The sequence below is a fragment of the Erpetoichthys calabaricus genome, chromosome 3 (assembly GCF_900747795.2).
Source record: "Erpetoichthys calabaricus chromosome 3, fErpCal1.3, whole genome shotgun sequence".
NCBI classification, from domain to species: Eukaryota; Metazoa; Chordata; class Cladistia; order Polypteriformes; family Polypteridae; genus Erpetoichthys; species Erpetoichthys calabaricus.
In genome coordinates, this window is record NC_041396.2 from 128937432 (window position 1) to 128952370 (window position 14939).

General features: G+C 37.6%; 1 protein-coding gene and 1 long non-coding RNA gene across 5 annotated transcripts; one reads left to right on the forward strand and one right to left on the reverse strand.

The window, feature by feature from the left end:
- Positions 1 to 1748: 1748 nt before the first annotated feature.
- On the reverse strand, positions 1749 to 5198 carry LOC127527183 (uncharacterized). Its single transcript, XR_007934487.1, has 4 exons — positions 4995 to 5198; positions 3113 to 3547; positions 2608 to 2789; positions 1749 to 2133 (listed from the first exon to the last, which is right to left on the reverse strand). It is a non-coding gene; the product is annotated as an uncharacterized LOC127527183 (long non-coding RNA).
- Positions 5199 to 6988: 1790 nt separating this feature from the next.
- On the forward strand, positions 6989 to 14343 carry spdya (speedy/RINGO cell cycle regulator family member A). 4 transcript variants are annotated; one of them, XM_051925012.1, is made up of 7 exons: positions 6989 to 7040; positions 9579 to 9836; positions 10054 to 10112; positions 11643 to 11728; positions 12015 to 12186; positions 12526 to 12820; positions 13167 to 14343. In XM_051925012.1, the coding sequence occupies exons 2-7, from the start codon at positions 9608 to 9610 to the stop codon at positions 13238 to 13240; spliced, it is 915 nt and encodes a 304-aa protein (XP_051780972.1). In that variant the 5' UTR covers positions 6989 to 7040; positions 9579 to 9607; the 3' UTR covers positions 13241 to 14343. The 4 variants fall into 4 exon arrangements, with proteins under 4 accessions (XP_051780972.1, XP_028653195.1, XP_051780973.1 ...); XM_028797362.2 differs by lacking the exon at positions 6989 to 7040 and adding an exon at positions 7316 to 7455; XM_028797363.2 differs by lacking the exon at positions 6989 to 7040 and adding an exon at positions 7535 to 7703.
- The last annotated feature ends 596 nt before the right edge of the window (positions 14344 to 14939 follow it).

Here is a 14939-nt window from a genome sequence, read left to right on the forward strand (position 1 = left end):
TATCTATATCTAAATCCCCGCGAAGTACTGCTTTTAAATTTTTATTAAGAAGAAAGGCTTTTTAAATTGAGGGTTATCCCAATAACAATTTGTTAAGGATCTGTTTTTTTGTGAAGCAGCCTTAACACAGCTTTTCCGCTGTTTTATAAACGAACGCCATATAAGGTCTTCCAGTTGTACATGAGAAAAGCAATCTTGCCTCAAATCAATGGCAACCTTTTGTAGGTCTATGAACTTAATTTAAACTTTAGGTTTACACGGTGCTTTCTTTCCGAAGTACCTGCACTCATGAATATGTCTGTATGCGTCAGTCGCTCAAATCCCCGCGCTTCGCACCGGCGAAGTACTGCTTTAAAATTTTTATTAAGAAGAAAAGAAAACCTTTTAAAATTGAGGGAAAATATACCAATAACAGTTTGTTAAGGATCTGTTTTTTTGTGAAGCTGCCTTCACTCGAGTGATCACTTCGAGCTGACTTGCTGGCTAACCATAAGTGTTGCCTGGTAGGTAACCACCCATACAATCAGATTGTGAATCAGACTACAAATGCCGTGAATGTAATTACCCTGATCTACATGCTGTCAAATAAACGAACCACACGCCGTGGCGCAATTTTAGGGGCTTCGCCTCTAGCGCTGACATCCGAGGTTCGATTCCCGTAAGGGAGTGAAGTGAGTGGGTGGTTACCTACCAGGTAACGCTTATGGTTGGCCAGCAAGTCAGGTAACATCAGCCGCGGTGCCTTCAGTTGTGAGAAGCAGATCATAGAATGGATGAAAATAGTTTACTGTCAAATAATGCAAAGAGTACGCGATATGTCTTTCCCCCTTATTGTTGGCTCATCAGGCGTACACACTCACTGCACTCGCTTACGGTAATCGAACCTCGGACGTCAGCACTAGAGGGGCTTCGCAGCGGTGAAGTATTGCTTTTAAATTTTAATTAAGAAGAAAACCTTTTTAAATTAAGTCTTAAAAAGAGCTGTAAAGATATTGACAATAAGCTACGCAAACCCACCAAGACATGCAATCGTTTAAATCAAGGCGCGAGTCGAAAAACACCATCCCATAATATTAGTTAACGATTAACACATTTCTATATGTATTGTAAGCATACAATACAACTGATAATATGTTGCGCTTATTTATCTGGTGTACCGACATTTTTGCATGTTTAACGGCTGAAATGTAACGTGGTTTGTGCCCTTCAGAATGAAAACAGTTTGCATTTTCCTTTTTAATAAAAGGCGAGCTTTTAAGCCTGAGAAATCACCCCATAAATGCACACGTTTAATTGCACATGTGTTAATATGTATGCTTACACAGTATTAAAAGACACTCAACAATTAACGTCATTTACCTTCGTTCCCACGTTTGACTCGTGCTGTAAATCATTTCCTCGTTTTGTTCACGTGATTACGTAGGAGGCGTAATACGTGATGACGCGATACGTGACTCCGCCTCCTCCATTAAGAGTATATGGACAGAAAACAGGTTCCAGTTATGACCATTACGCGTAGAATTTCGAAATGAAACCTGCCTAACTTTTGTAAGTAAGCTGTAAGGAATGAGACTGCCAAATTTCAGCCTTCTACCTACACGGGAAGTTGGAGAATTAGTGATGAGTGAGTCAGTCAGTCAGTCAGTCAGTCAGTGAGGGCTTTGCCTTTTATTAGTATAGATATTGCCTTGCCCTGCTTTATAAAACATTATTTTAATACATAACACTAAGACAATGGACTGTAAAGATGAAGTTGGTTTGCAACATTTATTACAAAAAAGTTAAAGAATATATAAAATATAGAACAAGAATTGTAGGTTGTAACTGAACAATGAGGGACATGTATGTTTGTTACATTTTCTCACAAAACTCAGTCATTTTCCTTTTTCCTCTCACGTTAATCTAAAAACAGATGCATGTCTTCCATATGTGAAAAAAAATATGTCTAAAGACATATTCCCTCTCCTCTTCTTCTGGAAATTCAGATAGCAAATCAAATTTCTGAAGGGCCTCCTCAGTGTCGTCTTTGTCCATTGACAGTAATGCAGGGAGTGAGATTCGCCCTCTGAACACAGAAATGTTCTCAGCACACCACTTCTGTGCCTCGGTGAAATGCTGAAGGATTCCATGCTGCTGTAATACATTATATTAAAAAAGAAAGAAAGAAAGAAAAGTCTTTAAATGGTCATCATAAAGCTCATAGCCTTTTCCTCGACATTTACAAGGAATGTAAGGAAAGTAAAAAAAAATAATGTACAGTAAATTTAATTTATTATACATTATTAACATTACTGCTTTCGATCACAGATTCTACAAGTCTTCAATGTTTCTTACAATACACTATTATCAATACAGCACACAATGCATTTCAAATGTTTTAAGGCCTTTAAGAGTTGTACTAGTACTACAGTTTGTCAGAAGATATAAAACAGGTTTTTAGTCTTTTGGGCTTTGACTCCTACTGCTTAACGATTAACAGTCGGCATCTGAGACAAGCATTAAGTCTTTTTATACATTTTATTCACTATACCACAGGCATTGTAAGCCAGCATCCACAAAATGTAATTTAGCTTTCTTATGGAAGTTTACAAAATGATGCGTCTGTACCTGCTCATCAGTGCCCTGTGCTGGATGTTGGAGAAGGAACGCTGACGTTTCTTCTAAAAGAAAAAATCTGAAATCTGCAGAATGTAGTGCTATGGAACAGAATAGCAAGACATTTGTTTATTTCAGATGTAGTGCCAAGTCTTTACTCTGTCTTCTCATTAATGGCTCAATAAAGTCTAAACCTAAAAACATAGAAAATAATATTTACCTAAGAAAATGTTAAAAAAGAACCAAAAGAATAAGCACCAAAAATGACCCTGTCCTGGCTGTTCATTGTTTCTGTACCTTCTAATTTTTTGTATGGTTCTTGGCCTTCATTTAGAAAGGCGTTTGCTCGCTCAGTCTGATGTGAACAGTTACTTCAGTGATTTCAAAAAGAAGCACTAAGTTTATAATGGTAAACATTTGGACTATTTGTCTTTGATTTGCAATATGGCTAAGTATATTTGCCATATTGCTGCAGAACTAAATTAGAGTTATTAAAGGAAATTTAAATTTCATTTACCCCTTGGTGCTGGAGTTCTCAAGTAACATTCTACACCAGCTCTTCCACAAAGCCAGCATGTCATTCTAAAGAGGACTGAGCAGAGTCACGTTGTTAAAAGGAGTTTAATGTTACAAAAATATTTATGCAAACCATTATAAACATACATTTAAATGATCTGGATTTTGAAAGGTAGGCATTTCTGGAACTTCAAAACCACTATGGACAGTATGTTGAAATTAAAAAAAAATATATATAATAAAATAAACATAACACAAATATCCAACACAAATTGTGGAAGGTGACAAAAATGGGAACCAGCAACCAGATATAATCCTCCCTCTACAAATACTACAATGAAAGAAGAGAGGACTAAAGTTGAGACACAACTCATTAAAATTGAAGGGGGCCTCGAGGATGAAATACAGAGACACCACAAAATGGTCCGTTGGAAACCTGAACACAACATTAAATACAGACATACAAAAAATGATAGTTACAATATGAAATGGTCATACCATCAACATGGAAATTCCACAGCCATGGCTATTCATTTGGCTTGGGCCCTAATACATCCATCCATCCATTATCCAACCCGCTATATATCCTAACTACAGGGTCATGGGGGTCTGCTGGAGCCAATCCCAGCCCACCGCAGGGCGCACACACACCAAGCACACACCAAGCACACGCTAGGGAGGCCCTAATACAAGGGGTAAAAAAATTTAATCAAAGAAAAATATTAAAAACTGCCATACAATAAACTGTTGACAATGACTTTTAAACAAAAACAACAATGGAATTGGCCACTTGGGACACACCCTGTGTTACATCTGTAAATAGTAAAACCTGCCAAACAACGGAAAATGCTCAGCTTTTTAACCTGTATATAAAAAAAGTTCCAGTTCAGAAATCTAAATGTCAGTATTGTTTGCAAGCACACACTCTTAGCATACATATACTACCTGCATACTTGACAATGTGGCCTTCATGACTCTGAAGGTGACGTAGCAGGATGCTGTAGTCTCTGTGCTTTTTACAAAGAGGGCACTTGGATTCATTTGGATATTTAATCAATGTTATCAACGCTGTTTTTATATTCTCTGCCTTTATGGTGAAATGCGACTGTGGAAATCAAAACAAAAATAATATGTAATACTAATTTGGCAGAAAGCGCTAACATGCTTTTATAAATAGCTAACTTAACTAAGTTAAGATAAGATATTTAACATACATTAATGACGACGATAAACATAAATACCTTTCATATTGTACACTAATATTGCAGATTCTCTACATAGCATCTCATAAATAAGTGAAAAAGTTAATATAGATGAAATACTACGGCAAATATTAAAAAGAAACAATACAAGAGGTAAAAAATAATTAAAACGATATGCTTAAAAATAGGATATGTCCAGGGCCGGATTAAGAGCTTTGGGGGCCCGTAGCACATTTCAAATTTGGGGGCCCTTTTGGTCTGCATCATCTGAAGTTTAGATTCTGAACAGTTCAAACCGGACTAAATAATTATTTTACTCTCGATTATAATAATCTTATAATATTTATGTGAATTTTATGTGTTGGGCCCCTAAAGTTTTGTTGTGTAAGAAATTTACAGTTTAAAAACATAAAGATAATATTTTTAAAGACCAGTTTTTCAATGCTACCCTTTTTCATTAAATATTGGGTCCACCATTTGGGGGCCCCCGAAATTGCGGGGCCCGTAGCATATGCTACATGTGCCTATTGGTTAATCCGGCACTGGATATGTCAGTAATGACGATAAACAGAGAACACTTGGATTCGCTATACTGTATATAATCGTACATCTCATTAGTTTTGTTTAATGGATCTAAAGTTTCTTTAAATATACTGTGCTTTTTATTCTGGGAGTCCATACCTGGTTCTGTTGTGCCATTGTTCCGTGTCGGAAAACGTTTTCAGCTCCTTTTCTTTTTCGAATTGGAAAAACTGTACAGCAGCTCTTCTTCTCTTTCTACGGACTATAGGCGGTTGTGGGGCGGACTGTGGAAGGCAGGAGGCGTGGAAGGCCAAGTCTGCGACCTGCAGCCGGACCCTTCTCTTTTCAGCAGAACTGAGCAGGAGCAGCTGGCTGAAGCTTCGGCTCTTCTCGTTCGCTTCAAAGCATCGGCTCTTAGAGCCGGCTCGTTCGCGAACGACACATCACTAGGGTGTTCTGGTGTTTAAAATGAATGAATCTTAACTTCTTTGATTTACTTGAGTGACTGTACAGTGTTTTCAATTAGACTGAATGTTTCTTTTGTTTACAACAACGTGCATTTGTTATAACAATCACATTGTAATCCATATACTGCACATTGGAATAGAAACCATTTTCTTCCTTAAATATAAATCTTAAAATTTGAGATATTTGTAAATACGAATTTGGGTTTGTCATACATTCTGGGATTTGCTTCAACCCCCTTTGCTACCCAAATTTCTAAAACGGGTTTAAGAATATGGTGTACAGGGCCGGATTTATATGAAAAGAGGCCCTAGGCTATTCCACTTATGAGGCCCTTTCACCTTCCATTTTTAAGTTTGTAAATTACATGAGAGATAATAAAATTTTGCTAACAATTTGAATGTAGGCCCCTCTTGATCTTGAGGCCCTAGGCTGAAGCCTAGTTAGCCTATAGGAAAATCAGGCCCTGATGGTGTACATCAGTGCTCCGCAACCGGTGTGCCACGGCACACTGGTGTGCCTTGAGCAGATACAGGTGTGACGCGGTCAAATTAGACAGTTTTCTAACTAAATAATATTTCAACAGTCCTCCTTAGAAACACAATAACGAGAATACGTGCAATGAAATATTCGCGTAAATAGCCTTTTAAAGGTTTCATAATGTTATGTGTCATTTCTCTGAAATAATAAATCCCATCGCCTGGTGCCTGACACCTACGACGTAGGCCCTACGTAGTCGCCAGACAACTCCGTAGTATTCTTTGATAGGCAGATCGCTCCATGCCCTCACCTAGATTCAATTCAAGCCGACGTATTAGTCGTGCTACGTCGCATTCACTCGTCTTGCGACAGTAGTTATCGTTCATTACTATTAGTTGTGTTGCTGAATTGTGTATGATTAACGTTCTTCGTGTGATTCATATTTAGTTTTATACCCCTTTAAATATGGATAAATTTTTACATGGAAAAGATTCGTCTTCACTTACAGATGATGAAGAACCCAGCACAAGTGTTGCAAAAAAAAAAAAAACAAAGAAGATTGTAAAAAGGAAGTACAACGAAGACTACATTCGATATGGATTCTCGTGGTGTGGTGACGAAACGGCTCCAAAGCCACAATGCATCATTTGCGGTGATCAGCTATCAAACGAGGCAATGGCACCCAGTAAACTAAATCGCCATCTAAATTCAAACCATCCCAGTTACGCCAAAAAAGACAAACAACTCTTGTGTTAATTAAAAAATGATAAGCGGTCATGCTTAAAAGATCTTGACCAAGAACTTCGGGTTGCGCTGTCAAATATTGAGCCGAATATAAAACTTTTGTGTTCATTGAAACAGGCGCAGGTATCACATTAATCAGTCATTATGTTATAATAATTATTAAGATTGCATAAAAGTAAATATATGTATACTTAAAATAAATGTATACTTAATAAAAAATGAAAATTTATTGTAAAATTTGTGTATTAAATTAATATCTATATATCAGTGGCTTAGCTGGAGATCATGTTGACCCGGGGCGGTGAAAAATTTGACGCCCCAAAGCTGAAAGAAATTTTTTTTTGCGCCTCCTCAAGGAACAAAAAAAAAAAAAGGAAACTACCGTAGTTTGGACGCCCCTAAATAGCTGGCGCTCGAAGCGGACCGCCACACCTCCCCGCCCTAGCTACGCCACTGCTATATATTTTGGCTTTTGATGTGCCGCGGAATTCTAGGAAGAAATTTGGTGTGTCGTAGGTGAGAAAAGGTTGCGGAGCACTGGTGTACATTATTCTATCGTGGTTTAAAAAACAGAGAAGTCTTCCTTCGATGCGAATTAGCTTGAAAGGGACATCCTCTTGTATCTGCCGTTAGTTTATAGCGCCAGTCAAGTAAGAATTTTAACAATATCCTACCTGCAGCTGGCTGTTACAAGGAAGTTAAGTCCCTCATGATCCGGATAAAAAAAAAAAATCACACTTTCCGCTGCAATTGGGACAGCGAATGCAAACACGACTGCTAATTAAGCAAGCGTAATTTGCAGGCGCGAATTGACTATTAGAACTTGGCTATTATGTTCGCAGTGGGAACTGCGGAGTAGGGTGCAACTTCCTTCTTCAGCACCCCCGTAACGGGAATCCTTATTTCACCTTTTAAGATCTGGAATCCACATGTGAGTTGGGTAATTTCATATAACGTTTAAATATTATACGAAAGAAGAAAAAAAAAATGAAAATAATTAACTATAGCTCTGCCGCTCGCCTTCCTTTTCCCGCCCGTTTGTTCCGAGGTCTTTTCGTCTTTCTGGTAGGGAAACACGCACACATCTCGTGTAATTTTAACGGTGTTGTTACTAATATATTCCCTTTACATTACACGTCAAATGGCTAGCCGCAAACTGAATTTACTCTGAAGTAGCAGGTGAGATAAGACATTTTGTGGTAATTGTGTTTATCTCAATCCGTTGTTTGCTTTTCATCTTCAAGTTAATGGCTGTTGGCAATTTGTCAGTCTTCTTGTGATACGGTGAAAAAAGGCGAATGTTTTAATTGTATGTTTCCAATTTGGTATGTTTTTAATATGATGCCTCCTGTAGCAAAAATATCCTTTATTCCGAGTTAATTTTGCAATATAAATGTACATAGCTGCACGTACGTGAAATACGCAACTGTTTCTGTTGGAAAAATGAGGTTAAATTTCAACGCACGCAGAAAAGTTGAAAATAAAACTGCCTAAAGGTTTTACTCAATCACGAATGTTCCAGGCCAAAACCTCGCATTTTTGAAAAATCTATTTATTTCGTTGGTGCTAAATAGGCTTCAGGGTGACACATCAGTTCACTAGGACACATCCCACGTACAGAAGCTCGAATCGTTTACCCGGAGTTTTTGTATTCTTCTATTGGGTCGTCTAAACCACCGTTCTGTTTTTTTAAAGCTTTTTTTCACTTTCGCAAAAATGTAGTCTTGGTTCATTTATTGAAGATTCTTAAACTGCCAAATGTTGTGTGGTCTGATGGGTAGGCAACGGGACTTTACAAAGTTGCATCTTGAGTTCCCACTCTTAACTACCACTGTGTGACTCTCTGTTTTATCTCACCCGACTACTTTATCAGATGATAAACTTAACCATCACCGTACTTTATGTATTATTTGTTTGTGTGTATTCGTGTGGAAGTTTTCTTGTGTAAAATACAAAAGAGTAATAATAATCGGGAGAGGAGACTTTTGCTAAAAATATTCCTTTAAACCGCCGGAACCGAGAATATTCGGCAAAGTACGTTAGTTGAACGCCGCAACCGGCTAAAGTCGGTTTTCAGTGCAACTTGCCAGCACGCCGGTCCTGTGCTGAGTATATTTGGCGACTTACATTCGTTGAATGCTGCAATCGGCTATAGCCGTGTCTCAGTGCAATTTGACAGCACGTAGGGCCGAGTATTTTCGGCGACGTACATTCATTGAACGCCGCCACCGGCTATAGTCTCTCTCCCACAGCAATTTGCCAGCCCGCCGGAGCTGATCAGTCCGTGCCGTATATTCGTTGAGCAGCCAGCTCGTAACCACTGCCGGCCCTGGCAGAACTGTAGCATCACTCTCCCTGGGATTCAGCCGCTGCACTAGACAAGCCTGCAAGCATCCGCGCTTATCTCTGTGTGCTTGCGTGCGGCCAGTTCAAGCGCAGTTGGCTCGGTGATTTACTGAATTATCAATGGCGTCAGTTGCACTTTGTACATATTGTTCCAGCAGTTTTTTTAAAATAGTTTTTACAGTTCATTGTCAGTGTGTAAAATGATCGGTGTTGCAGTAATTGTGATGCTGTTTGCATGGAAAAAAAATGCTCCATTAAAATTTCACATTTTCTTTGTGAATTGTGACGTTTACTTAAAGTGCAGCAAAAAGTAGTTGGCGTCCAGGGGTGCATTAACCCCCAAGTATGTGGCAGTAAGTGTGTGTGTATCATTTTGAACAGTGATAACATTATAGATTGCCCTTCGATTAAATATCTTCACATTCTTTACTAACCTTTTCATAAGACCATGTCCCAGAAATAAAGGAAACTACAGTATTAAGAAACCACTCCAGATTTGGTCAGTAAGAGTAGTTCAGTGTGGTATGGTTTAAAATGGCTTGGGCATTAAAAACTTTGTTTACTGAAGACTATTATTAAAAAGTGTTTTTGTATTGGTATAAAAAAAAAAAAACTAAATTTCTAAAGTTTATGCATAAACCATGATCATTTTGATCTATAAATGTAAACTGAAGAGTGTTTGTTGGGTCATCCTTTTTATTTCAACAGATTTCCAGTGATTTGTGCAAGACCGAATAATGATTAAGGTAACACAAAACTGCTGCAAGACTCCCGCTTCAGTTGTTGTACATATGAAATCAGTTGCTTCCAGGTCACTGCAACACAAGAAGAGTTTACACCTAAAAAGACCAGTTCTGCCAGAAGAGCATCAAACAAAAAATAAAAGCAACAAAACAAACCACCTTGAGGGTAGTCCATCTTTACTTATAGGACGTCAGGAAATGACAGCTTTTTTTAAACTGTTTGGTATGTAGAAAGGGTAATATTCCTCGCATCGAACATTATTATGACTTTAAGTCTACAGAAGTGTTTAATATTTATTAGCTAGTTAAAATATTTAAAATATAGTAATTAGTACAGATCTTAATGAATTTGTTTTTTTGTTAGTGTGAATGCGTATACATATTAGAACAATATTGTTAAGTACTGCACTTTTTTTCTTGAATGCAAATTTTGTTTTCAGATGATGATTTGATACAAGATTTCCTGTGGATGGACTGCTGCTGCAAAATTACAGACAAGGTAAATGGTTTTGCATTAGAAAGTTTCCTTGGATCAAATATTCAGATAATGACTTTTGGTAATTTTATAAATTATTGGACACTTAAATGACATTTTGCTATGTGCATCTGACTGTCAGAACTTTCAGATAATATAACATCACTAACTGTGTTGCAGTGTCAGTAACTTATTACAATAAAGTTTGTGTATCAAGTTATAATGGAAGAGTGTACAGTTAAGATCTGAAGGGGCAGGTGTGGGGAAAGTGCTGCTTATTAACTGCTATACCTTGTTGTGGAGAATCTTTCATGTAACAACTTTTGTCTATAAAGCTTTTTAGTTGTGCAACAGTTGTAAGCCGGATGAATTCATTTTAGAATGTAAGGCTTCGAGGTCACTGCAGACTTGGGGATACTTGAACTTCATTCTATGTAACCTAATACAGGATGATCTCATGTTCCATATATGAATCTGTTTGTAATAGGTTAACATGTTATCCACTATATGCTTAATATTCTCTTGCATATTCATACTCTGTAAAGCCTTTGTCTAACAAAGGATTGTGGGTACAACCAGATTTGTATTACAAGAGTAACCTGCTTGCATTGGTAAGCTACAAAAGTATCTTTGTTAAATGGATTTCTGGCACTTAAGTATTGCTGAAGTCTGAAGAAACTTTGTGTAAGTTGAATCTGGGTCAAGAGATTTTCCCTATCAACTTCCAGTCAATCTGGACAAGCTATACTGTTCAAGCCCAGCAGATGGGCTCTACATAATAAGTGCTCTGTAAATTTGACAGCTCTTTAAGTGCATTCCACTGTTGCCTCTTTGTGTAGGTATGTAGTTGGTTTCATTTGTAGAAATATATACTGTATAAATCTCTCTCTGTGGAAGAGTAGTAGTATTTTGAGAACAGTGCAATTTATTATTGCTTGCATTTTCTACTATGCAACACTTTCACTTTTATCTGTTGGAGTTAAGTCAATATCATTAATCATTACATCACTATGCTAAGTTCAGATGTCAGCATTGTTGTTTTTCCCTTTTCCATCCCCCAAAATTTTCATACATGGTTACATTTTTTGGTAACGCTAAATTGTGTCTTTGTAAATTATTTTGGGTGTTGAGCAAGTGTCCTCCAAGATTGGCTGGTGTCCTATTCACAGTTGGCTTATATGTTGCCACCAGCACTGCTGGGATAGATTATACTTCCTTTCAATCCTAAACTTGAATATGTGAGTACTGAAATTGAGTGCATGTATATTTAAAACCTATATATTAAAAAAACCAAATGACCACACAAGTAATAGTTTAGTGTTGTACTATGAAAATGTTCAGTGTACTGTTATCCTGTGTATTGCAACACTGAGCTGGATTAAGGGATCTGATGGCCAGAATCCCTAGTAATTTTATAGCTGTTTTGATTACACTTGTTACTTAAAGCTGTTGCGTGTGTGTGGTGTTTTTCTTTTATTTTATTTTCCTCCCATGTGAAATAAATCTTGCATGAAAGCTCTCTTTACAATATTACTGCTTTCTTTCTTTCTCTAGTACTTGTTGGCTATGACATTTGTGTATTTCAAGAGGGCCAAATTCAGCATTGTGGAGCATACTAGAATGAACTTCTTTGTTGCCCTGTAAGTGCAAGTGTATTCTTTTAAGGCTGCATATGTAAAGAACACATTTTTGTTTGTGAAAATTATGAACTGTCCTTTTAAGGATATTGTCTGCAATTTTGGCATATCAGCCTTTTAATGATGAAGTATAAAAAAATGTAATTTTTCTAAGGTGTGTTATCATTTAGTCTCATATAAAAAGTATACAATCTGAGAGTTGAAATCCATATAACCCAAGATCTGATATAAAATTTATTTTTTTTTTGCTTCCACTAAAATATAAAATGTCTGAAAATGTACCCTGTAGGTACTTGGCAAATACAATGGAAGAAGATGACGAAGAAAGCAAGTATGAAATATTTCCATGGGCTTTGGGTAAAAATTGGAGGAAGCATTTTCACAAATTTCTGATGCAAAGGGATTTGCTATGGGCTCGCATAAAATACCGGGCTGTTGTAAGCCGGCTGTGCTGTGAAGAGGTATTTATATATTTGTTTTGGTTATTGGCATTACTGATTACGTTTCCTCTGGGTACTCGGGTCTCCTCCCACAGTCCAAAGACATGCAGGTTAGGTGCATTGGTGATTGTAAATTGTCCCTAGTGTGTGCTTGGGGTGTGTGTGTGTGTGTGTGTGTGTACGTACCCTGTGGTAGGCTGGCGCCCTGCCCGGGGTTTGTTTCCTGCCTTGCGCCCTGTATTGGCTGGGATTGGCTCCAGTAGACCCCTGTGACCCTGTAGTTAGGATATAGCGGGTTAGATAATGGATGGATGGATGGATGATTACTGAAGAATAATTAACTTCATTGTTCTATTTTAGGTAATGGCAATTGCACCTTCACACTCAATCTGGCAACGAGAGCGTGCAGAGCATCACAGTGGAGCTATTAGAAATTATGCAGAAAGAGAGGATTTGCAGCTATCAAAAGATTTTGCTTGTTCAACAAAGAAATGTTCCTTGTGTAGGGAGAGTGGTCAATTCTTAGAGCTGTTCTCCTCATCCTCCGACGACTCCTCTTCGCCCCCAGCCAACATCTTAAAAGCCAAAACTCGGACAACGAAAGATAAAACTAAAAGACCTAGAAGAATGCCAGACTTTAATCACAGTTCCTCTGGTATGTACCTGGCTTAAACAGTCACTAAGACATGGTACAGGGAAGTAATAGGACCTTGTACTGTTAGACAAAGCTCACACCTAAGGTATCAATTTAGACTGACTGGACAAAGTAATTGTTGCATTACACCAGGAAGTAGTTAAACAATCTCTTGCATTAACACTTAATTGGTGCTGCCTAGTACGAGTAGAAAAAAATGAAATTGTAAAATTCAGCTAGGTTGGCCTACAGCTTTCTAAATGTTTTAATATTTGCATTCTAAAATGTTTATTTAGATCATAGCCTTAATAGGCTTGAAAATTTTGCATAAGTTGCTGGTATTTTAATATTCATTACTTTTTCACAGATAAAAATGTTTCATGGGGAAGCCATAGAATATCCCACCTCATTTCATGCAGTTTCTGGAAATGTACAGCTTGAGTTTAAACACATCACTGCATTTACCATCCTGAATCTGTGCAACGCCAAAAGTATACAAAAAGAAAAATGTGATACGACAAAAAGTGATCGTACATTTGCACTGATAGAATAAATGGGTGTAACAGTAGATAAAGCACACATCTAAAAAGGCAAATGGTAACCTTGACAAAGATTGTACAACATTCTGATTAAATATAATATATAATATAAAAAAAAAAAGGCATTGATCCACATTAATTTATTCATTCTTTTTTTGTTGGTAAAACACTAGTTTAATTGAACCAACATACAAATGCACCAATGGGCAAATTAGTAGTCTGGATGCTTGTGCCTACAAGGTTTTAATTCCAGACAACCAAGCTCCAGTCTTGCATAGCTGTTGAATTGCTAGATGTTCAGAATATTTGGTTCATGCAGTATTTTCCTAATCAAAAATCGGACCACCCCATTCTTCATGTACCATCTTAACTTGATTGTTGCTTTTAACTGCATTATGACAAATGGGGCAAAAAACTTTTACAAATAAACTGGTTGAACTTTTTCAGTGGATTTAAATATGCAGGATGTTCTTTAAAGTACTGTTCACTGTAGGGAGGGGACAGCATCGCAACCAAATCAGAACGTACTGTGTATTTGTAGAGTATCCAGAACCCACTAGTAAAAGCAGTCCTTTGTCTAAATAGAGAGAAAAAAAGAAAACCTAATCTTAGGATTGAAAAAGTGAGAAAGCACAGTAACAAACTTTATACTAGTCCTAGAAATGCTGGTCCAGTCAATGGTGAATCCTTTCATTAAATGTACAACATAGAAACAAATGCAGACTGACACGGTAGGTAACTCTTCAACTGACAGGTCCTGCTACAGCCGAGAGATTGACCCAAAATATTCAGCAGCTTGTTAATCGCATGTGGTGATTTGAATGTTTCAACAATCTTCTTGCCACAAATTTTCAGGTCTTCAATCTTAGGAAATGACCGTTTAAATTTTGGAAATCAAATGGTTAGACTCCTTTACAAACATCTTGCCTTATGCAGTCACAGGGCATGAGACAAATCTCCTAAAACCAAAACTCTCCCAATTAATCCATATGTACAGTGGGCTCCTAATAACTCCATCCTCTCGGGTATACTAGAGCTTGTGAAAATGCTGTAAACCCATCTATGTTTATGTTTAGTAGCACAACAAGGATGTAAAGGATAAGTAGGAAACGTTGACTTTTTCTTCACGTAAGTAGTACAAAAGAATATTCTAATGAGATGGAAGCAACTACCGGTCATGGCTGATACTCCGTCTACCAGTGGCATTGTCCATGTCTGTCACTCTCCCTTCCAGTGTGTATACTAGTGGAAGAGCAGCCCACTTCGGCAAAGACAGACCCAGATCTTAATGAGCATGGGAATTGCCCCCCTGACACAGTGGATTGGCGCTGATAGTGATGTCTTTTCACTCTGTTCAACTCTGGTTTATGGGTTGTTTGTTTTGAAGCAACAGACTCAATGATGATCTGTCTTCACAGTATGCAAGCCCTAGCTTGTGTCTTGAGCAGGCCTTTAGTCCTGTATAGTGAACTCTCTATCTGGGTAAGTTGACTCATTCATGTGGATATTGTACATGATCTAGAGTAAAATATAGCTGATCAGAATAGCCTCCATGCTGATTGATGAGCAGCATTTTAGAATTTCAGCGTGTAAAACCCTGT